The following is a 24,092-nucleotide window of genomic DNA, read 5'->3' as shown; positions in this document are numbered from 1 at the left end:
TGAACCTGTGCGCGCCGGGATGGTCCCTCTCGCAGCGATGGGGGCACTGCTGGCCGGGCTGGTGCTCGTGCTGTGTGCGGGCTCGGGAGCCGCCGTGTGGCCCCAGCCGCAGTACCTGAGCGTGGCTGCGGAAGGGGGCTGCAGCTTGAGCACCACCCGGTTCCGCTTCGACTACGCCAACTCCTCGGCGGTGGGTCCGGGCTGCGCGGTGTTGGACGAGGCGTTCCGGCGCTACTGGAAGCTGCTCTTCCCTCTCGGAGGCAGGCACGCAGGTCAGGGAGACGCGTGAGGCTGCACTCCTGTCCCCCTTACCTGGGAGTAAGCCCCGCTGCCTAGAATGGGCTTACTTCTGAGTAGGCACCCACAGGATTGGACTGTAAGGCTGTAATCCTGACCCCACTTTCCTGGGAGTAAGCCGTACTGACGAGAAATGGACTTGCTACCGAGTAGACATGCATAGGAGTGGGCTGTAAGGCTGCAATCCTAGCCACACTTACCTGAGAGTAAGCCCTATTGACTAGAATGGGACTGAGTTCTGAGTTAGACACCCACAGGATTGGGCTCTAAGGCTGCAATCCTGTCCCCACTTTCCTGGGAGTAAACCCCATTGACTGTAATGGAACTTATTTCTGAGTATGCATACATAGGATTGGGCTCTAAGGGTGCAGTCCTATCCCCACTATGTGGAGTAACCCCATAGACTGTAATGGGGCTTGCTTCTTAGTAGACGTGCGTATGGTTGGACTCCAAGACTGCAATCTTATGCACACTTTCCTGAGAGCAAAACCCATTGTCTGTAATGGGATTTACTTCTGAGTAGACATGCATAGGATTGGGCTCGAAAACCAGAAAGGAAAGGGGCTGAGGATTAAGAGCCCAATCCGAACAGAACTCTCCTTAGAAGTAAATTCTATTGTGGTCAGTTGGTCTTACTCCCAGGCAAGTGTGGATAGGGTTGTAGTCTGAGTCCAAGCCTAGGCATGTCTACTCAGAAGTAAGTCCTGTTACAGTCAATGGGGTTTGCTGCCAGGCAAGTGTGCCTAGGATTCTTGTAGTCTAAAACTGCTTGGAAGTCTCCACCCTTTGCCTTTATTTCTGTTAGAAGATTGATTGCATTTAGCAGTTCAGCAGATGGGGGAATGCACTCTGTACATGCCCAGAGACACATTCTTGTCTTTTATTCTGAGCATTGTTAACTGGAAACAAGGACAAGTTTTGTGCCTTGCCCTGTTTATAGGGCATGTGCAACCTCCTGGTTTTAGAAGTTGGGTGTCTCAAAATGCCAGGTGCAAGTGAGGGCACCAGCATACAGATCTCTTATTTCTTGTGTGCTCCCTGAGGCATATGGTGGACCACTCTGATATGCAGGAAGCTGAACTAGATAGGCCTTTGGCCTGATCCAGTAGGGAAGATCTTATAGAGAATAATTAATTCTCTTTCAGCTGAAATTAAAGTAGCAAATGCATGTACCCTTCTTTCACTGAGGTTTAGCAATGGGGCAGTCCTACAGTCGGGAGGCAATCCTGTTTAGCCTTCAGATGGCTTGTGTTTAGGACTGCAGCTTGAATCACTCTTATATACAGAACTGAGAGTCAGGCCGCTTTGTTAATACACAGAGCAGCTCTTGCATAAGAGGAAGTGTTGGCATTTTCTTTCTGTTGCCCAGAACTTATTCTGCAATGAAAATGCACTCTTCTCCATAACAAACTGTTCATTATATAAACAGTGACATCCTTATCTTCACCAAATGGTATGGACAAAAATGGCTGCCACCCCCCAAGGAGGCCATAATCTAAAGCTACCATTGGGAAACATGGGGGCGACGGCGACTGATAAGAGTACCAAAGGGGAAATGTGGGCAAATGCAGCTATAACTGCTTAGCTAGATGGACCAGTGTTCTGACTCAGTAGTCAGCTGCATAACTAAAGTCATATCAACCAAATTTTCCTTCTGCACAAGGCATTCTTGCACAGCAACTTTTCCATACTATAGTGCTTCCCAAAATTTTTAGCACCGGGACCCACTTTTAAAGATTATAATCTAGCACAAATCACTAGACCAAAAAACAAACAAAAAAAAAGCTAGCAAGAAATAACTTGTATTTATTATTATTAGCAAATCTGGACTTCTTAAAGACACCTTTTGATGTTTGGGGTGATGTCAGACATTGACCTTCATCCAGTGGAGACCTATAAGCAGGTGATAGCCTCACCTAAGTGAGAGCCACACCAGTATCAACCTAGTTGTTTTTTTAAAGGGGATGGGGGAAAAGGAGGAAAGTGAATGTATTTTATTTGTTTATATTGTACCTTTCTTCCATCATAAAACTCAAGATGGCAGCCATTCATCTAGGTACTAACCAGATAAATGCTTTCAGATGTGTGACTGAAGCATCATGTGTCCTGAGACATGCCCCATAGCCGTATCTGCCCTGTACAAATTTATGCCGCTTTTCTGCTGATTTACATACACTGGAACCATACACTGTGTTCCAACACTGTGTTCCAAACAACACCATACACTCAGTGTTCCAAACACTGTGTTCCAACACTGTGTTCCAAACAACACCATACACTCAGTGTTCCAAACACTGTGTTCCAACACTGTGTTCCAAACAACACCACACACTGGTTCCAAACAACCAGTGTTCCAAGCAACACAGTCCTGGAACGTGCTGGAATCCCTAGCATGTATGCACTGCTGAAACAGAGACGCCTGCGTTGGCTTGGTCATGTCGTGAGAATGGATGATGGCCGGATCCCAAAGGATCTCTATGGAGAACTCGTGCAAGGAAAGCGCCCTACAGGTAGACCACAGCTGCGATACAAGGACATCTGCAAGAGGGATCTGAAGGCCTTAGGAGTGGACCTCAACAAGTGGGAAACCCTGGCCTCTGAGCGGCCCGCTTGGAGGCAGGCTGTGCAGCATGGCCTTTCCCAGTTTGAAGAGACACTTGGCCAACAGCCTGAGGCAAAGAGGCAAAGAAGGAAGGCCCATAGCCAGGGAGACAGACCAGGGACAGACTACACTTTCTCCCAGTGTGGAAGGGATTGTCACTCCCGAATTGGCCTTTTCAGCCACACTAGACGCTGTGCCAGAACCACCTTTCAGAGCGCGATACCATAGTCTTTCGAAACTGAAGGTTGCCAACGACTGCCAACGAACCACCATAGCTCCCCACTCCCACCTCCCCAAAAACCCTTCTGGGGATTATAGATTGGTAGCAATGTAGACAATTATCTGAACTCTCAGATCTACATTTTTCAAATTTCAGAAGGAGAAAGAATGATTTAAACCAGTATTTCTGCTGTGTAGAAATGCCCAGAGAGAGGGAAAGAGAGAGAGAAGGTAAAACAAAAAAACCACAAAGGTTGTATTGCAACATATTTGTTAAAACTAGATTCCCAGGTTGTGGCTAAAGATCACTTTTGCTATTAGAGGATCAAAGTCTGCTGGTATAAGATATGCCTAAAAGTGATTCGACAGAGCCTTGGGTTACATATTGTTGGCGTGGGGGGGGGGGGAGAATTCACCTTCTTTGCTATTTTTCCTTTCATTCCCCGGTTCAAAGAGGAAGAGAAGGGAACATGCATTGTGGACACTCTAGCTACCCCTCTGTTTCTCTCCTCCACACTTTTCTGAATCCAGGGAGTAAGAGAAGGCAGAACAGCATTTGGCACATTCCCTCAGGTGCTGATAGGACTTGGGCTGGCCCCATAAACCCATCCAAAGTGAGTTGTGTTACTTCCATTTGTGTGTTGTAGAGAATGGCCGCTCCAAGGTACCGTTGTGTGATGTGCTGCTGGTCTCTGTCACCGAACAAGGGTGCGATGACTATCCCTCCATGGACTCTCCTGAGAACTGTAAGAGACCTTTCTATCAGTGGTATATATGGGTAACTATTTTGGGAGCAGTTGCACTCAAGCGCTGCATTTGTGCACTGGAGGGGGATGCAGACAAGCCCTGAACTCGCTGGATGCAGGGATTCTGGGTGGGTTGTTTGCTTTTTCAGAGCCTGCTCTGCGTGCTTGCCAGAGAGCAAGTGGTTCTGCCAACTCTGGAGGAGTCTTATCATCTGGGGAATGGAAGCCTGCACAGTGAAGGATCACTCAGAATGGTCTTCCAACTCTTACGCTGTTTCTGAAATAGGCTGTAATCCAATGTGGTTACCCGTGCCTGTTTTTTTATGATTGAATTCTAATCTAGGATGGCAAAAGTGAAGGTTATAAATTGGGCTCTAATTGTCATGCTGATGCTTCTGCATATAGTTAGGAATGAGAGTGGGGAGAAGTCATGAACTGGCAGTAGAAAGTGCCCGGTTTAGTTGCTGGCAGCATCTCCAGGTAAGCGTGAGAAAGACCCGTGTCTGAAACTTGGGTGAGCCACTGCCAGTCCAGGTAGACAATTCTGATTTGGATGCACCAGTGGAAAACAGCTTCATATGGTCTCATGTGATATACAGTGGGCCCTTGGTATCTGAGTGGGATCCATTCCAGGGTGCCCCCTATGGATATAGAATTCTGCAGATAATGAAATCGGGGGGGGGCACAGTAGCACCACTGTTCCTTACCTGGGGGCTGTGCTTGGCCTTCAAAAGGTTGCGTGTAGCCTCCTGGCCTCCTCAGAAAACTTCCAGGATCTGACTGGAAGTCACTTCTAGTCCGCTTGCAGCCTCCCTGTGCCTTGGAACCTCTCTGGACGCAACTGGAAGTTGCCCGATCAAACCGGAAGTGACTTCCGGTCATTTCTGGGAGGATGTCTGAGGCCCTCTAGTTATGGACTCTGCATCTGTGGACACTCAATCTGCAGAAAAGGACTGTATTTGCATTGAAAGACACTTTGATATGAAGCCATTTGGAACTATCCAGACATAGTGTTGCGAAGAATCCATTGAAACGCTCAAGAGAAGGAGGGCAAATGAGTAGGGGCAATCACTCAAAAATGTGGTGGGCCTAGGTCAGGTTAGCTGTGTGTTGCAGTGGGAGTGAGGGGTTTCTATGCAATTGGCCAAGGGCTGAGAGATGCAAGGTTAAAAGTTCTGACTCAAAATGGTTCTTTTCCCATGATGCTATTTCAGATAAGCTGGCTATTTCTGATGAGCAGATGCTTCTGGCTGCGGATTCCATCTGGGGTGCTCTCAGAGGTGAGGTGTCATTTGATCAGTGCCCCTTCCCATAGTTTCAAGTGCATTTTTATTTTTTACTTCGCATTAATTAGGCTTTGGGCTTGTTCTACAGGATTAGAAACCTTCAGCCAGCTTGCTTGGAGACAGGATGATGGAACTGTGAGTATATATGCTAAATGCAGGGGACTGAATTTTGTGGCTGAGCATTACAGTATTTTAGACTAAGTGTAAATTCCACGCCATACTGTTGAATCTTCCACTGATCATGTTCCATGTTGTTCCTGCTCCTTCCATACACAGCTCTACGTAAACAAGACAGATGTTTTTGACTTCCCCCGCTTTCCTCACCGGGGTCTGCTGCTTGACACATCTCGCCATTACCTGCCCTTGATAGCCATTCTACAGACACTGGTATGTGAAGGTACCTTGAGAAGCAGTCTTGCCTTACGGATCTTGCTGGACCCTCTGCAGAATCAGTGAGGTGTTGCTGACCTCCTTAAAGCACTTGATTGGCAGGCATACCCAACAACCTGACAAGCTCAGTTTTGTAGACTTCTTCTAAAATTCTGTACTGAAAATGGGCAGATGGCAACTGAGATTGGTAAAGGAGCTTTGTGGAAAGCAGAAAATGAGCAAATACTGGGCCTCCTTGTTTTTGTGTCTTTTGCAATAGTAAAGACTAGAAACTTACTGTCTTTGGAAAGAAATTGGCTCCTATGGATTTGCTATTAAACACACTCCCCTTTTCCCTCAATCAGTGTTTCTCAAACTGTGGGTCAGGATCCACTAGGTTGGTTGCAAACCAATTTCAGGTGGCGAGTCCCTATTCATTTCAATATTTTATTTTTAATATCTTAGACTTGAGGCTACCATGGTATGTGATTGCATTTGGGGAACTGTTACAGACCTGTACTTTTAACAAGCTACTATGTATATTTTAACAATGATAGTAAATGAGAGTTACACCTGGGTAAGTGTGGGTAAGATTTCAGCCTAGGATTGTTAAAATTTTCCTGCCTGATGATGTCACTTCCGGTTGGTCCTGACAGATTCTCATTCTAAAAGTGGGTCCCAGTGCTAAATGTGTGAGAACCACTGCCCTTGATAATTAACTTCTACATATGACATGAGCTGCATTGTTGTCTGGTCACACAGCACTCAAGTAGTTGAAGCTAACAAATTGGTTGCAGCTGTTGAGCAGCACTAAAAGTCTGTGTCTTTTATTCTGTTTGTTTTTTTTAAAATGAAACTTGTGGTAAGCCTTCTTGATGGTCAGGGCCCGGAGAGGGTGGTACAGGAGGTAAATTGTGCCTAGTTTCCCCAGGGTCAAAAAGGGGCCCAGGAGCCAAAGGAGGAGCCCCCAAATTTCCTAGAAACTTACATTTTCTGATCTCACCAGGGCCTATGAGAGGAGATGCAGAGAGTACATCGTACCTGGGCCCAGGGTCAAAAGGGGGGTCTGGGAGCCAAAGAAGGGAAGCCGAAGTTTCCTGGGATCTCAGAAAATTTTGCATATATTGTTTGAAGATTCACTTTTGCGTAACCTACATTGTTTTATATGTCATAAATTTGTAGAAATAATTTGTAGAAATTATGATCCCATGGAAAAGGGCAGGGGTCCAAAAGAAACTTTTGCATCTCCTGATAAAATTCCTCTCGGAGGCCCTGTTGATGGTCCTGGGTTGGGTCCCAAGACAAATGTGAAGGGAAGCTAATTTTTCAACCCAGTGTTGTTCCGTTCAAATGGTCCACACATTAAGCAGCAGCTCATCAAGTAATGAATAATTGTACTATGTGCATACATGCATGAACCAGCCTAGAAACTAAACATATAAGGGATGTGTTCACCTCCTGGTAGGTGAACTCTGGCTCTGTAGGCAGGAGAGAATTAATTGCAGCAACTCCCCAAACCAGCCAGGGTTGCCTCTTCTGTGGGGCTAGTGCAAGCACCCATTTTCTCTTCTGCAATCTCTTCAAACTAATCCCAATTTAACCTAAATAAAAAGGCAGGAGGGATTAAAACAGGGAGGAAATACTTATGGCTTCGAATGACCGGTGCGTGGAAGGTTCTGCTTGCAAAAGGTGTATTGCCTCTGCTGCCCAGCAAAAATCCTTCTAGTTTCCATTCCAAGGGGGGAAAAAAAAGTTTGATTGCTGTGTCTAGTTGCCCATCCCTGGCACTCCCCTTGTTGCTGTCAGATATTTTTGTATCACAAGATAATCTCATACTAACCATTGGAATGAGGACAAAGAGTAGGGAGTGGCTCTTGTAGAATGTTCCAAGTCAAACCGTATTCAAGGGATGATACTTAGGTCATGTAGAATGAAGTGCTGATCCATCCTGGATTCATTTGATTTGGATTCTGCGTCTGTGCTCGGCTGTAGGTTTGTCAAAGTGCTATGCAATCTCTTGCACTGTTCAAACAATATACATCAATTCATTTAGTGAGCCACTTTGTGCATTTGGCACTATGGGTTCTGACCTGTGAAAGCTTTATGCTATAACAAATGTTAGGTTCCTTCCACCACCACCACCCCGGGCCAGAACACTCCTGGAAGTGCTTCAGAAGCGATGGTTTTTGAGTAACTGGCAGATTAGTATCTGAAACCACAACTGGAAACTGATTTGTGCACTGTACTTTGGTTTTTTATTCTGAATGTAGTGACTGTAATAACATCAGCAAATGGCAATATGAGCACTTTGGTCTGGCTAAGGAAATCTGTAGCTCAGTGCTAGAGCACCTGTTTTGTACGCAGAAGGTCCTGGGTTCAATCTCCTGGTAGTGAAGAGAGAGATTTGCATGACACCTTAGGGCAGTGGCTCTCAAGCTTTTAGCACTAGGACTCACTTTTTAGAATGAGAATCTGTTGGGACGCACCAGAAGTGATGTCATGACGGGAAGTGACATCATCAAGTAGGAAGAGTTTGGACAGTCCTACCTATGCTTACCCAGGAGTAAGCCAAATTGACCATCCTAGGCTGCAATCCTACCCACACTTACCCAGGAGTAAGTCAGTCCCATTGACTGTCATTGTTATAAGCATATACATAGTAGCTTATTCAAAGTAGAGATCTGTAACATTTCCCCGAATGAAGTCACATGCCCTAGTAGCATCAAGTCTAATATATTAAAACTAAAATATTGAAATGAATGGAGATCCTCTTGAAATTGGCTCACGACCCACTTATTGGGTCTCTACCCACAGTTTGAAAGACACTGCCTTAGGAAGCTGTAGTCAGTCAGAGTGTAGACAGTACTAGATAGTCCAATAGTCTGACTCAGTTGTTTAATGGTGTGCACTACTGGCAGTGACTCTACTGGATTTGAGATTATGGTCTTCCCTACCATGAAATTTGGGAGATTGGACTGGTGGCCTTCTGCATGCAAAGCAAGTGCTCTGTTGCTGAGTTATGGCCTCTCCTGTCAGCTACTGTTGAGAGCCTTCACCTGGACTTTCTGTGACTTTAGCTTCTTTGAAATTGGCTATGCATTGTCAGGGATGGGTGGTTTGTTCCCCCTCCTCCCAGGAAAAATATGAATGTGAAATGTATTTTATATAGAGAGATTCCAGCTCACATATTTACAAACAATATTCTGTGACTCATTAAGTGGATGAAGCCCAGGACTGGGGAGAAGTATGCATGTGCAGTTAAGAGCATGGCAGAGAGGGTAGCATGTTATGCTTGTAGCAATTGCCAGGGTGGACTGAGCTTGACCCTCTTGTTTTTGAATCTTGGGCAATCTGAGCTGCTGCTCAAGAGTGCCATCCACAGCTGTTACTAGTTAAATTTCTCATGTATGGGGTAAGAATGACTTTCTACTCCTCTCTGGTTACCTAGGATGCCATGGCTTACAACAAATTCAATGTGTTTCACTGGCACATAGTGGATGATCCATCCTTTCCATACGAGAGCCTTCTCTTTCCAGATCTCACCCTAAAGGTAGGTGTGCATCGCCTCTGAACCTCCAAGGCAGGAGTAGACTGTCAAACTGGTAGTCCCAAAAGCTGCAGAGGTCATAATACAATACTTGTTATTACAGTTAAAATCATAGCTTTGATTTTAGTTCTGTCAGATATTTTGCAGTCACTACTTTTTTGAAAGGCATAAACTCCCCCTCCCGTTTTCTTCTTCCTCTTTTTTTTTAAAAGCTCTCATTTTTGAATTGAAGAAGTTCTAGAGAAGAAAACAACATTTTGCTTGCATGCCTGCCCCCCCCCCCCCATTTACAATTAGTTCTGAAAACAAATGAGTAAAAATTTGGCCACATGCTGAGTGTTCAGAATTTCCATTGCTCTTGGAAATTCATTTTTTCGTAACTTAAGTGCACTCTTTGTCTCTGTATCCTGGTTACCTATAATCTCTTACTGTAAATCTATCTCTCTGGCCTACTTCTCACTGAGATGCTAAGCATGTGTCTGCTTTGTACAGCTTCAGACTTCTGTAAGTAGCCCAAGATCTGAAACGGCATGCCAAGTACTGCCTCCCCTTTTTTGTGTGAAGGAGCATTTCACCATGTGAATGGTGAAAAACCAATGCAGATGAAACAGGTTTACCACCTTAGTTGAACTAAGCCTTGGTAGTGAGGTAGCGTACAGTCTACTTCTGTACAATCCGGCCTATTTTCCCAGGTCATCAGAGAAGGTCCTTTTACAAGTGCCACCACCTAGGGTGGTGTGGGGGGCAGCAACAAGAAATAGGGCCTTCTCAGTAGTGGCACCAACTCTTTGGAATTCCCTCCTTGAGCTACAAACTGCTCCCTCCTTACGGACCTTCCGGTGAGGCCTAAAGACCTTTATTCAGGCAAGCTTTCTGAGTCTTGGCCTTTTTAATTAATATCTGGATTTTCAGGCTTGTCCTTTATAGGTGTTGCTGTTGACTCTGTAGATGTAAATTAGGTTTTATGGTTATTTTTAATGTTTTAAAGTTTTGTGGTTTTTTAGGAGCAGAGTATGATTGTTTTTACTTTTTGAACACTACCTTGGGTCCCCTTGGGGAGAAAAGCGGGATATTACTATTGTAAATAAATAGATGTTTGGGAGTTGGACTTAGACCTGGAAGATCCAGGTTCAAATCCCTGCTGAGCTATGAAGCTTCCTGGGTGACCTTGGACCAGTCACTGTCTCTCAGCCTCAGCAACCTCACAGGGCTACTGTGAGGACAAAAGGAGGGAAGGAACTGTGTATACCACCTTTTTTCCTTGGAGGTATAAAAATGTGAATAAATAAATAATACTGTTGGGTCTGTGTATGATTGTGACTTTGCACCTTCTCAGGGGGCGTACAATCCTGCCACCCACGTGTACACAGCTACTGATGTGAAGGTGGTGATTGAATATGCCCGACTGCGTGGGATCAGGGTCATTCCTGAATTTGACACTCCTGGCCACACCCTCTCTTGGGGACCAGGTAAGAGCTTGCCTGTGGCCATCCGTAGAAGGTGTGCTCAGCAGTTCCTTGAGCTGAAGGGAATCCTGAGTTGAAAGCTGGGAAAGAGACACAGGTTGCAATCCTCACCACACTTTCCTGAGAGTAAGCCCCATTGAACAAAATAGGACTTACTTATGAGTAGGCCTGGTTAGGGTTGTGTCCACAGTTGAAGGAGACCTGCCAAGTGTTGGTGTGCTGTATTCACGATTGAAATCTTAAGCTCTTGCGATATTAGGTGGGACAGGCTTGCGCACAATCACGTTTTCATTCTGAGGAATTTCATAGATGGGGGGTGGTCTTTGATTCTTGGCACCTGCTTACCCAATTATGGGGAAACGGGAATGCAGTGGTTTCAATAGGGTTTGCGTCACCTGATGCGGGCAGCCAGCGTGTCGCCCCGTGATGGACTTCCTTCCATGCAGTGGGTGGGGCAACAGCCTGGGCAGTGTGCGTGATGATGTACCTCCTCCTCCTGCTATTTTTGTTACAACTTTTGATAGAATAGAGATATTTCAGTGTGGTTTGTTTAATTGAATTCTGCATGAAATTACACATTGAATGATATATGACATGATGGTATTATTTGAAAATACCAAGATTTAAAAAATTTTGGCCAGTAGGGCTGTCATCCCCCCCCCCCCCCCGTGCACATCACTCTGTGCAGGCTGCACCCCCCACCCAGCAACACCACTGCAGGAATGCATTTTCCCCCACATCAGATTGTCTGGCTGTCTAACTTGGCTCATAGCTTTGAGCTGGAAGCCCTTCAAATGTGGAGCACTTCGCACACTTTTGGATTTTGTGGGTTAATTACAGGAGGGGGAAGAGGGGAATCTTGTAAATTGTACTACCTGGGAACAAGGACTGAACCTGCAACTTTCTGGTTTATGACTTTGATTCTTAAGAGATATCCTTTAAAAAAAAAAGCATTTTAGTACCGCAGAAATGAGAAACTGTATGATTTTGCAAGTCCAGGGCAGATCATTGCCACTGTTAGCTGATCTGAAACTGAAGACCTTCAATTTTCTGCCTTTCTGAAAGCTGAGCCTGAAGATATGAAGCTCCTTTATAGTCAGACCATTGGTCCATCTAGTTCAGTATTCGCTACAGGGCCCAATCCTAACCAACTTTCCACCATTGACACCTGTGCCAGTGGGGAATATGCTGCATCCTGCCGTTGAGGGGCAGTCACGATGGTCTCCTCAAAGTAATGGAATATTTGTTGCCTTACCTCAGAGTTGCATTGCCCTTATATCTGTGCTGGAAAGTGGGTTAGGATTGAGCCCACACTGAGTGGTGTGACCCTCAGGGCTTTCAGATATCTTTCCTAGCCCTACCTGGAGATATCAGGGGTTGAATATGTGCTCTTCTGCATGCAAAGCAGGTGATACAACCCCTTCCATCAGAGCATCATTCCAGGTTTTTGCAGGTTGCTCTCTCCTTCCATACCTTTGGTTGTGAATGATCTGCAGGATCCAGGTACCCTTTGTTACCTTAGGCTTGATCTTCTATTTACAGAGGCTGCAACCCTAAACCCAAATCTGCCTTTCTTCTTCTCTCCCCCTCCAAGGTGCACCAGGCTTGTTGACTCCATGCTACAGGGGTCCAAAGCCCTCTGGATCCTACGGGCCAGTCAATCCCATCCTCAACACAACGTACCAGTTCATGACCAAGTTTTTTGCAGAAGTTAGTTCTGTATTCCCAGACTCCTACGTTCACCTGGGAGGAGATGAGGTTGACTTCACATGCTGGTTGGTCTTGTTTTGCAGGAGTGATCTGGAGGGAAGGGATGAGGGCAAAGGAAGGAATGGGTTCCATTTTTTGTTAGCTTCTGACTTTCCAAGACAATAGCCTTGTTGCATGTGAATAGCTTTGTTACCATGAATTTAAGCCCACCTTTTAAATCCATTTCATCTGCCATGCCAGTAAACCTAGGCACATAAAACTCAGGACTTGGGCAGCCCAATCCTAACCTATGCTGGTGCAGCCAGGCTGCATGGCCTGCGCTGCATTCAGTGCCGGTGAGGAGACAACTGGAGGACTCCTTAGGGTAACGGGATGCATTTCCCTTGCCCCAAGTAATGCCCCAACCTGTCCTATGGGGCTACTCAGATCCAGGAAGCCTGGTGTAATGCTGGGAGGCCTCTGCCAATCTTGCTCTCCCCCCCCCCGAAACTCCCCCCATCTCTGGAATCCCCTCTCACCACCTTCCCTATACCCTTACCTAGGTACCTTGCCTGCTTACACTGGTAACCCAGGGTCTGGGTATGGTGTCAGTAGGGTAGTGAAGGCTTCCCTGCCAATGCAGCCTACTGTCTGGGTGCTGCAAACATGCTTTACAGCACATTCGCAGTACCTTCGGCCTGCACAGCAGCTGCTGCACCAGTTGAGGATGAAGATAGGAGTGCACTGTTGATAAAATGACTCTCCCATCTTGCTAATGTATTTGAAATTTTGGCTGCCCTTCATCTCCCTCCTCCCCTTCCTCAGGAAGTGCCAGTGTAAGCAAAAAAGCTGAAACGTGGCTTTTAAGGAAAGGGAAACTGTTCCTGCTACTAGAAAATGTATAGGATTGGGACGAACTTTTCAGCTGTCTCTCCACTTACTGCTTGTAAGTTCAGTTCCAAAGAAGTATTGGGGGAGACTGGCAAAGAATGCATAGTTCTGGATAGGGGGATGTTCTTTTCCCTCTCACACAGCACCAGAACCAGGGGACATCCACTAAAATTGACTGTTGGGAGAGTTAGAACCAGGCAAAAGAAAATATTTCTTGACCCAGCATGTAGTTAATCTGTGGAACACCTTGCCACAGGATGTGATGATGGTATCTGGCTTGGATACCTTTAAAAGGGAATTGGACAAATTTCTAGAAGAAAAGTCCATCATAGGTTGCAAGCCGTCATGGGTATGTGCAACCTCCTGATTTCAGAAGTAGGCTCAGAATGCCAGGTGCAAGGGAGGGCACCAAGGCACAAGTCTGTTGTTGTCTTGTGTGCTCCCTGAGGCATCTGGTGGGCTACTGTGAGATATAGGAAGCTGGACTAGATAGGCCTTTGGCCTGATCTAGCAGAGCTATTCTTATGTGGGTTATTATAGTACGGACCAACATCACTAGACAGAGAATTATGGAAGACAGACTTAGGAGATGTAGTGAGTCTAAAGGATTCTCTACCTGTCACTAAAATCACTGAAAATCCTTCCCCCCCCAAGCGAGCCCCAAGTGAGGAATGCCCTGCCCAATTAAGTGCTGATGCTGTTGTCATATGGGTGCTAAATTCATAGCTTTCTATCTACTTCTAATTGAATCATTCTCTTACTGTTCTGTTGGCTCTTTTGAGGGCAAGACCATTAATTGTTCCCTTCTGTTTTTGTGTGTTTTGTCTGTGCATGGATTTTTTTTTTTTCTTAATCTGTGCTGAAATTTTTCATTTGCTGTTGGAATTTTGGGCTGACCTGCTTTGGAGATATATAGTGAAAAGTGGCTCATTGTCTTCAATGCTCCTATTTTTCATGCTTGTGGTTGAGTTTTTATATATATTTTTAAGCCATCTTGAGTTTTAATAACAGAAAGGCAGGGTATAAATATTTGTTTATTAACTAGTTCCTCTGTTCAATGCTTAATAGATATTCTTGTATTTTCTGATTTTTCTATGTTATCTTGAAGGCTAGAATCAACCTCTTAATTTTTGTTTTTTAAATGAGGGCTTGTACTTTGTGTAATTTTATGGCGACTGCAGCCACACAGACCACTTGGGTGTAGAATAGAAGGTTAATTTTATTTCTAGCTCTGTTTGGCCTTGGAAAGAGGCCATTCTTTTGCAGTGCCTTGTGCATTGCATAAGTTCTGATCTGGGGCTTCTCTTGCATTTAGGAAATCTAATCCAGAGATCCAGACATTCATGGAGACAATGGGGTTCGGCCAAGACTACACCAAGCTGGAGTCTCTCTACATTCAGAGGTAAGAGGTCTTATTTTCTGGGCCTTGCATACAGCAGTAGCTGTGGAGGATACCTGCAATATTGAAGATCATCCCAGACCTCCAGTTGATGTTTCTCTTATTGGGCCTCCAGAGACTTGTGGTTAGCGGCTGTTGTTGCTGTTCCAAGAAGGCTTGTCTAATCTAGTTTTCCTTTTGTTATTAGCCTTTGTGACCTTTCCAAGGAAATATGATTTTATTCCTTACTTGCAGAGTTGGTGGGAATTGGCTGAACTCCCACAAGGTCCCTAAATGTCTTGGAAAAACTGTTCTGTTCATTTGTTGTTATAAGAACAGAAGCTGGATCAGACCAAAGATTCATCCAGCCCAGCATCCCGTTTTTCCACAGTGGCCAATCAGATACTCCCAGGTAGCCCACAAGCAAGATGTGTAAGCAAATGGCTTTCTTCTGCTGTTGCTTTCCAGCAGCAGGTATTCAGGGATTTATAGCCTCTGAACCTGGAGGTAGTGGATAGCCGTCATGACAAGTAGCCCTTTCTCTGTCAAGGACAAATGTCCTCCTCCATGAACGGTCTAGTCTGCATCTGAAACTAAGCTAGTGGCCGTCACTGGTGGTAGCAGTGAATTGTATAGATCGGGGGTCTGCAAACCTCAACCCAAGGGCCAGATGCAGCCCGCAACAAGCCTCTATCTGTCCCACAGCCAGCCTCTTGTCCCCTGAAAGCCTTTGGCCCAGTCAACTGTACATGACCAAAACTGTGCTCTGGTTGTGTCTGGAGGGTGTTCTGAGGGCCCAAGAGGTTGAATGAATGAGCCCATTCATTCATTTATTCACTGATCCAAGTTCCATCTCTTATTTATTTAAATTTTATATTTAAATTTTTTTTCTGGTCCTCAACACCACGTCAGATATTTGATGCGGCCCTCTGACCAAAAAGTTTGGAGATCCCTGGTATAGATCAATAACATGGTGTCTGTCCTGATTTCCTACCAAACCATTTCATCTGGTTCTAGTGTGAGAGAAGGAGAAAAACCTCTCCCTCGCTCACATCATGCATAATGAGATAGGCCTCTTAATATGTGATGTGCCCTTCCCACTTAGTTACCTCTTTTCTAAATTAAAATGCCTTGGGCATTGTAGCTTTCTATATATGGAAGATGATCCATTCTCTTGATCCTTTTGGTTCTTTGTCTGGGCTATGCATGGAACTGAGTCTGCTCATGTTGAGCCAAAACCTTCTACTGACCCCCCCATCACCCACACACTTCATGGCACCCATGTTAGAAAATATTCTTAGTGGTTCTTAGTGGTTTGAGTGAAGATACAGAAAGAGCATTTTCGTGCAGCTGGAAGATGGGTAGGATGAACAACGCTCCCTTTTCATCAGCCATTCTCCTCTCTTTGCTCCAGGCTGCTGGATATAGTCTCTTCCTTTGACAAGGAGTATGTGATGTGGCAGGAAGTTCTTGATAATGCAGTGGAGGTGAGGATCACTCTTTCTTGGGAGATTTCAAGGTCTTCACCCATGGCATATGTGTTTTTTCCAGTCCTTGGAACTGCTTCTTGCATGTCACAGTGTAAATTCTTTCCTTCTGCTTAATTCCCTTTCCCCCACCAGTAGTAGCTAGATAGAAGTTATGGAAGAAAGCCCAGAATGTAGGAAGGCTGCTTGTTCAGGACCATCCTGTCCACAACACTCGTTGAAGTGAACTTCCTGGATTCAAAAAGGAGGAAAGCAGTAGTGGAGAGGAGAGTGGTGGGCTAGAGCATCTCCATACTTTACTGTCATCCACACTTCCTCTCGCCCTCCATGACCTTTGTCCTTTTCTAATAGAAAAAGTGGAAGGAGAGGCAGTGGCTGGTGTGCTGCTAAGTAAGGGGGAGGTGGCACAATAAGATATGACGTGGGGTTGGGGGGCATTTGTCTTGCAGCCTTAATTATTATTATGAAGACTTAGGAGGTAATTGACCAACCCTGACTGTATGCATTCCCAAGACTGCTGAGCAAGTGAATCTTGTATTCTTGAATTGTGTACCATAAATCTCTATTATCATTAATCTCTGCTCTCTACCTGGACTCCTGGGCTTTGAAATGAACTCTTGACTCTCTTGTATGTCATAATTGTTCTGTTTACTAGTTGCTCTGGTTATATTCTGTACCGGCTTTTCTTGTACCTCACCCTGAGCAGGAAGTCCTCTGGAAAGAGAGGTGGTGACAAAATATTGATCAATTAAAAAGAAATAACTTTTCTAGTCCTCATGTTTTGAGGGTTTCGTATGAGCATTATTTGGAGAAGGGTCAAGATGCTAGATCCAATCGCTGGCATTTCTAGGTAGGGCTGGGAAATCTTAAACCCTGGAGAACTGCTGCCAGTCAGCGTAGACAGTACTGACCTAGCTGGACCAATGGGCTGACTTCATGTGCTTAGCTCACAGCAGTAACATACATATGATTGGCTGGCAGAGTTGGAGGGATGGGTCCATTCCTAGTAACCTGTATGTCTAGCTACTGTAGACCATGACTCTTTGCAGTACTGTAGCCTTTCACTCATTGAGCACCCCTGCACTGCTGACTGGTAAGGAGCAGGACTCTTCCCTGGGCTCCAGTCTCTGATTTGTTGTTCTCTGTTACTCAGCTGAAGCCAGATACCATCATCCATGTATGGAAAGACAGTGCTGGGCTGTACCAGAAAGAGATGGCCCAAGTCACCAAAGCAGGTTACCGGGCCCTGCTCTCTGCTCCCTGGTATCTTAACCACATAACTTATGGACAAGACTGGATGCCAGTTTACCTAGTGGAACCTCTGGCCTTTGAAGGTATGTTCTTGATTCATTTGCCCTTCCTGGAACCCTGGGTGCAACAAGTCAGAGAGGTTGGCATAAGAAATGGCCTGAGAAGTTTCACATGACTTTTGGCCAGCCAGACTTGGTCATTTAAAACACTGGGCATCTGTACACTGGCCTTAGCAGCTGGCTCTGTCATGCTGCTTCCCTGTGGATTTTTTAAAAGTCCAAGCAAAGCTATTGCATTCTCTATGAATAGTTTTTCCCACACCCCATTGTGGTGATTGTACTGTAATTCATGGGAACAGCGCTAGATTGCTTGGCCTGTTCCAATGACTTAGCGAAATAGCTTTCCTTCTGTCCTGAACTGCACCTGAACCCAAAAAATTTGTTTAGAGAAGTTTTTTTAAATGAACCGGAAATGAAATTGGACCAAAAACTTCTTGATTTCCTTGAACTGGAACCAAATCTCTAAACACAAAGCTGTAACTGGTTCAACATAAGCGGCTCTGTATTCAGGCATTCAGCTGTTTTCACATTTTTGTTATCCTCTTGTATGTACTTTGGATATTTTTTTTAAAGCTCTAAATGGTTTTCTTAAAAAGTTATACAGTATAATTTTTTTCTTATCAAGTAAAATGATTATATGCATTTGTTAGCATTGCAGTGCAAGGGAGGGCATGAGGACGCAGGTCTTGTTTTGTGTGCTTCCATGGGCATCTGGTGTGCCATTGTGAGATACAGGAAGCTGGACTAGATGGGCCTGATCCAGCAGGGCTGTTATGTTCTTATGTTCAATGCAAGCCAAAGAGTGTGATCCTGTATTCTGCATGAAAGGCGTCTGTTCATAACCAGTTCAAAGTGCTTTCTACTAGGTATGAATCAACTGGGGTCTGGGGAGGGCAGGGAGGAGGCAGGCCGGGGGAGGGCGGTCCCAGTGGCGGATGGGCAGGAACGGGAGGTGGGGCTGGGACTGGGACCTGGCTGTTATGGTGCATCCCATCCCCAGTTCCCGAGCAATGCAGAGAGTCTTGAAGCCGCTCTGTTTTCCTTGCACTTGTGCTACTTCCTGAGGTGGTGCAAGTCCAAGGAGACCCATTGGGGCCATGGTGGCATAGTTTCCCCTTACCTCTGGCTGAGCCACTTCTGGCCCCAATCTTGCACTGGATATAGCGCAGGCATCCTGGCCTGCCTATTCCAGTGCAAGATAGGATTATGCTGTAAATATAATACAAGATACATTTTAAATGGACTTGTAGGTATCAAACAATTTGTGTCCATTCATGAACATGCAGATTGCCTACATGCACCTTGCTTGTAGATTTTTACTTTGAGAATTTCTAAAACTGTAGTCAGTCTTCTTATTTTTAAATTTTCCTGCAGAGATGGCATCCTGTCCAACCAGTTAGATTACTGCAATAAGCCTTTGACTGTGTTTCTCTTATAGGCACCCCAGAGCAGAAAGCTCTTGTGATTGGTGGGGAGGCCTGCATGTGGGGCGAATACGTGGATGTGACTAACTTAACCCCAAGACTCTGGTAAGATCTTCAGCTGACTCTGGTCCATCAGCTGCTGGATGGACCAGTGGGCCAATTTGGCTAGATGATATCCCTTTTGACATATGGAACTGCCTTCTGTGGTGTGGGTCTGGCTCATATATTTTCAGTTATTGACACACTAGAATAGCACTAGCATATGCGCTCCAGAATTTAAGTCTAGGATGCATCATTTTGGAGTAATCTGCGTATACTCAGCTACATTTACAGAGCTGTGGACACTCCGCTATGTTTATGGAGATACCCCTTGCATGCAACAAGGCATTGTTTGACGTGGGTCATGTGTTATCATACTCTGGGGGGCATTTTGCATTTCTTGCCCAGCGAGAGAGCTTATTCCAAGGCTGTGATGCATATGTGTTTTGTCCTAGCTAGGAAAGTAACACTTTTTCAGCTGCTCCTTGCAGGAATTAATATGTAGTGGTACTTTTTGTTTCCTCGAGGCCCAGAGCTGGGGCTGTAGCAGAAAGACTATGGAGCAATGAGACGGTCAGAAATACGCAAGATGCATATGCAAGGTTGGCAGATTTCCGATGCACGTTGCTCAGGTGAGGTCTCCTTCTGTGCCTTCTGGTAGCTCCTTCTCCCCCTGCGGTTCTTGGGTTGAACCTACATGTGATGTAGGCTCTCCAGACTGGCAGAATGGGCAGCAAAATGGCAGATGCGCTTCAATGTCAGTAAGTGTAAAGTCATGCACATTGGGGCAAAAAATCAAAACTTTAGATATAGGCTGATGGGTTCTGAGCTGTCTGTGACAGATCAGGAGAGAGATCTTGGGGTGGTGGTGGACAGGTCGATGAAAGTGTCGACCCAATGTGCGGTGGCAGTGAAGAAGGCCAAGTCTATGCTTGGGATCATTAGGAAGGGTATTGAGAACAAAACGGTTAGTATTATAATGCCGTTGTACAAATCGATGGTAAGGCCACACCTGGAGTATTGTGTCCAGTTCTGGTCGCCGCATCTCAAAAAAGACATAGTGGAAATGGAAAAGGTGCAAAAGAGAGCGACTAAGATGATTACGGGGCTGGGGCACCTTCCTTATGAGGAAAGGCAACGGCGTTTGGGCCTCTTCAGCCTAGAAAAGAGACGCTTGAGGGGGGACATGATTGAGACATACAAAATTATGCAGGGGATGGACAGAGTGGATAGGGAGATGCTCTTTACACTCTCACCTAATACCAGAACCAGGGGACATCCACTAAAATTGAGTGTTGGGCGGGTTAGGACAGACAAAAGAAAATATTTCTTTACTCAGCGCGTGGTCGGTCTGTGGAACTCCTTGCCACAGGATGTGGTGCTGGCGTCAAGCCTAGACGCCTTTAAAAGGGGATTGGACGAGTTTCTGGAGGAAAAATCCATTATGGGGTACAAGCCATGATGTGTATGCGCAACCTCCTGATTTTAGGAATGGGTTAAGTCAGAATGCCAGATGTAGGGGAGAGCACCAGGATGAGGTCTCTTGTTATCTGGTGTGCTCCCTGGGGCATTTGGTGGGCCGCTGTGAGATACAGGAAGCTGGACTAGATGGGCCTATGGCCTGATCCAGTGGGGCTGTTCTTATGTTCTTATGATGCATGACTGTGTTTGGCTGGTACCACTGAGAGGCTACAAAAGGACAGAATGTGGCTGTGAACTGTAGCTGAGTATAAAATGGCATTTGTGTTATCATAATTTACACACATACACCCACACCCCATTTAGATTATGAACTTCAACAAGACACAGACTGATTTTTCTCATTCACTGCACCAAAGCACACAGGTTGTGCTCTCTTGATAGAGATACATATAGAGAGCACAAGGGGGGGGGGGGAAATGATTGAGACATACAAAATTATGCAGGGGATGGCTAGAGTAGATATAGGGAAGTTCTTTTCCCTCTCACACAACACCAGAACTAGGGGACATCCACTAAAACTGAGTGTCAGGAGAGTTAGAACAGACCAAAGAAAATACAAACTTGGAAAAGTTTTTGTTAGACTGCTTAAGTATTATCTTCCCCCTGATATTGTGTATTATGTTCCTTCTCTGTTGCAGGCGAGGAATCCGGGCAGAGCCACTATTCACAGGATACTGCGACTACGATTACACTGCATTTTGACCAGGGTGTCTGGTTGCTCTTTAGTTTCATGTACCTGCATCACTACTACGTGTCTCGGAAATTCGAAGTGATTTGCAGTGCTGCAGCAAAATCAATCCATTGTTGCTTCTGGGTTTTTTTAAATGGGGAAAAAAGTGCAAGCCTTTTTCCTATTTTTCACAAAATATATTTTTTAAAATCTCAGTTCAGTAGTCCCAGATGATGAAAGGACTTTTCAGCGCTGTACTTGTATATTTTTTTTGCAAATGCCAAAGAGGCTGCATTAAGGAATCAAGAGAGAGACCAATTACCTTTGTTGGAATGTTTTTAATCATTTGTCTTTTTCTTCTGAATCTTCATATGCTATCTGTTGTCACAGCTCAGTAGCTATCATTCTCTTACACCAGTGGTTCTTAAACTTTTTAGCGTCGGAACCCACCTAAACAAAAAATTTCATTTTACCAGTTGCTCAAGGCCCTGTATCTATAATAGTGATTGGGCAGCAGTGCTCCCCCCTCTGAGTAGCAGGTTGTTTAACCCTTGATGCACAACTAGTCAATTTTGTTAACCACCAAAAATTGGGTTGTGACCCACTGGTTGAGAACCACTGTCAGGATAGAGGGAAGATGGCCACCAGGACAGTACTATGCTACAGTGCTTCCTTTGTGGACCCTGTCATTCTCTTTTAGACAGCTGAAGCCTTTTCTTGTAATAGAACAATCTTAGAGACCTTCTGGGATAAGAGAACCACTGTCTTACACAAATAAAGGGGTGCCTTTTGGTTTTTTCTGTTTTTCCTTCTCTGGAATTGTCTGTCATTTGATCTAATGTGTGACCTTCTTAATAAAAGGTGGATTGGTCCTTGTTTGCCATTAGCCAGCCCCTGATTCAATCTTCTAAAGGCAAGAGTATGGATCCTGGACTGTGTCACCAGTTACTATGTACTGAAGTCTCTGCAGATCATCAGAAGGGCTCCTTCTGGAAGATGGAAGAGCACCTACCCTGCATGTAAGGGGTCCCAGATTCCATTCCTGAAAACATCTCCAGGTAGTTCTGGGAGAGACTCCTGTCTGGAATTGTGGAGAGCTGCTTTCAGTCCACGTAGACAGTATGGACTAAGGATCTAACTTGGTAGAAGTCATCTTTTTGTGTGTCCACCTGTAGCACCTTCTTTCTTCTCCCTATTAAAATTCTTTGCCCTCTACACAAAGATAGTGGTGACTGGTCCACAAAATTTATTTTAGCTTACATTTTCTTTTTGCAGCTTAAAAAACTCAAGCCTATAAATGGTGGGAGAAAACGGTGATAACAAAATAAAAACACATAACACTGCCTTCTGCGCTTCTCAGTTTTGTAAACCAAAACAAAAAACTCCAAATCTGCAAAAAAAACCACAAAAAAACCACGGTTTGGTTTTTATTTCATATTTAATGGGGGGGGGGAGTACTTGGGTATTAACTGTGTCTGTGGCACTATGCCACCTATATTACCCACCTAGTATGCTTTTAAAGTGATAATGTTAATTTTGACTAAACACACATAACTGCTTTCTGCACTCCTAATGTTGGAAAATGCCAAAATCCATGAAAAAATAAAACCATTTTCTCCTAACTCTACCTATAAAGCATTGCTGCAGTTTGTCTAGAGGCCATTTTTCCTTGCCAGAGGCAAGCAGCATTGTTACAAAACTAGCTTACCTGTTTAAACAAAGGTTCTATGAATCTGCCTTCTGCTGAGTTGGACCTCTGGGGTCCATCCAGTACAGTATTGCCAGCCCTGCCTGGCAGGGGCTCTCAAGGGTATCAGACATCCCTTGCACTGTGAATGCAATTCTGGGACTTTGAACTGCAAATGAGAGGCTTGCTTGACACAGGCCCTGTGCAAATGATGCATGCAATGAAAAGCATTTTGCAAAGGGAGCACAGGAAACTTACCCACACTGGAGAGGGTTACCGATGCAAATAGCTGAGTTTGCTCTGACAGCTGCTACTTCTATGCTTCAAAGCCAAAGAGCAACAGTGGGGTGCTACATATGGCAGCCCCAGATTGGAATAAGTGTCCATTGTACCTCCTTCTCTTGAATATAAGTGAATTAAATCAGAATGAAGGTTGGGGTGTACTTGTGCCTTATTTTTTCCCCTCTATATTGCTGCAGAGAGGAACATCCTTTAATTAATTATTCAAACATTGGCTTCAACTGGCTGGTGGTTTGGCTCTCCTGCCAGCAGGTGGCAGTGGTGCTCTGGGTATGCCCCACCCCTCTGGAGAAATTTTTATGGTTCTGCCTTCCTGCTCTTAAAAGTTGCTGTCACTTTGTCATGCAATGTAAATCAACTCCTCCCCTTAATGTGTTTCAATGGGGCAGTCACATTCATTGGTGTTGATAGTTGGTTTTAATGATGACATCTTGCTGGGAACCTTTTGTGAAGTATTTTTTACTGCTTTCTCTTTTCAAAATTGCCAACTTTCTACCAAAAAAAGATTATTCAGAGATGTCACATGCCCGATCTCATCTGATTTTGGAAGCTAAGCAGGGTCAGGCTTGGTTAGTACTTGGATGGGAGACTGCCTGGGAATACCGGGTGCTGTAGGCTTATACCATAGTCTTTCGAGACTGAAGGTTGCCAACCAACCATTTCAGCTACAACTGAGTAGCATGGAAACAGTGACTGCCTACATACTAGTCTTGCTTAGTAATATCAAGCCCTGCTCAGGGCTCTGCCAGTTGGAGGAACTATCCAAGCCTCTGGGAATGAATGGGCAAAACATCTGCCAAATGCCTGAGTGTTCAGAATTTCTACCTTTATCACAGTGATTGTCTGTGTTTTGGTTACACACAAATGCAATCACCAGTTTGCCTGGCCTAGTTCTTGCTAATTCGCATCTGGGTTTCGATGCATTAAACCCAAACACCCATCTGAATTTGGACCACTTTGGGCTCCCAGGGCATATCTCCTGGCACCTTGTGCAGTGTCTTGCCACACCATATGTTGCCCCTCTTTCCCCCTCCCCGGTGTGCCAGCTATTGTTGCTGCTGCTCTTCTTCCTCTCCCACTTCCTGGCTTTGAAAAAGAAAGGGAATGGAGCAGAAGAGGAAGTGTGAAGGAGAGATGAGTGTCAGCATATTCAACTTCTTTGCTGCTCTGTTTACCTCTTTTTCAAATCCAGGGAGCAAGAGA

General features: G+C 45.1%; 1 protein-coding gene across 1 annotated transcript; it reads left to right on the top strand.

The window, feature by feature from the left end:
- HEXA (hexosaminidase subunit alpha) lies at positions 1-21,788 on the top strand. The gene is made up of 14 exons (XM_066635082.1): positions 1-272; positions 3,766-3,864; positions 5,079-5,144; positions 5,239-5,285; positions 5,427-5,537; positions 8,968-9,069; positions 10,403-10,535; positions 12,127-12,307; positions 14,428-14,514; positions 15,905-15,977; positions 17,131-17,311; positions 18,726-18,816; positions 19,278-19,382; positions 20,871-21,788. The coding sequence occupies exons 1-14, from the start codon at positions 20-22 to the stop codon at positions 20,932-20,934; spliced, it is 1,593 nt and encodes a 530-aa protein (XP_066491179.1). The 5' UTR covers positions 1-19; the 3' UTR covers positions 20,935-21,788.
- Positions 21,789-24,092: the final 2,304 nt, after the last annotated feature.

This window comes from Tiliqua scincoides, chromosome 8 (assembly GCF_035046505.1).
Source record: "Tiliqua scincoides isolate rTilSci1 chromosome 8, rTilSci1.hap2, whole genome shotgun sequence".
Lineage (NCBI taxonomy): Eukaryota > Metazoa > Chordata > Lepidosauria > Squamata > Scincidae > Tiliqua > Tiliqua scincoides.
This window is presented reverse-complemented; position numbering and strand designations above follow the sequence as displayed.

Excerpts from the sequence above, each read along its gene's own strand:
- HEXA (XM_066635082.1), top strand. The coding sequence starts at position 20 with ATGGTCCCTCTCGCAGCGATGGGGGCACTGCTGGCCGGGCTGGTGCTC. Across the intron at positions 10,536-12,126 it reads CACCCTCTCTTGGGGACCAG|GTGCACCAGGCTTGTTGACT; the intron begins GTAAGAGCTTGC and ends TCCCCCTCCAAG. Across the intron at positions 18,817-19,277 it reads AACTTAACCCCAAGACTCTG|GCCCAGAGCTGGGGCTGTAG; the intron begins GTAAGATCTTCA and ends TGTTTCCTCGAG.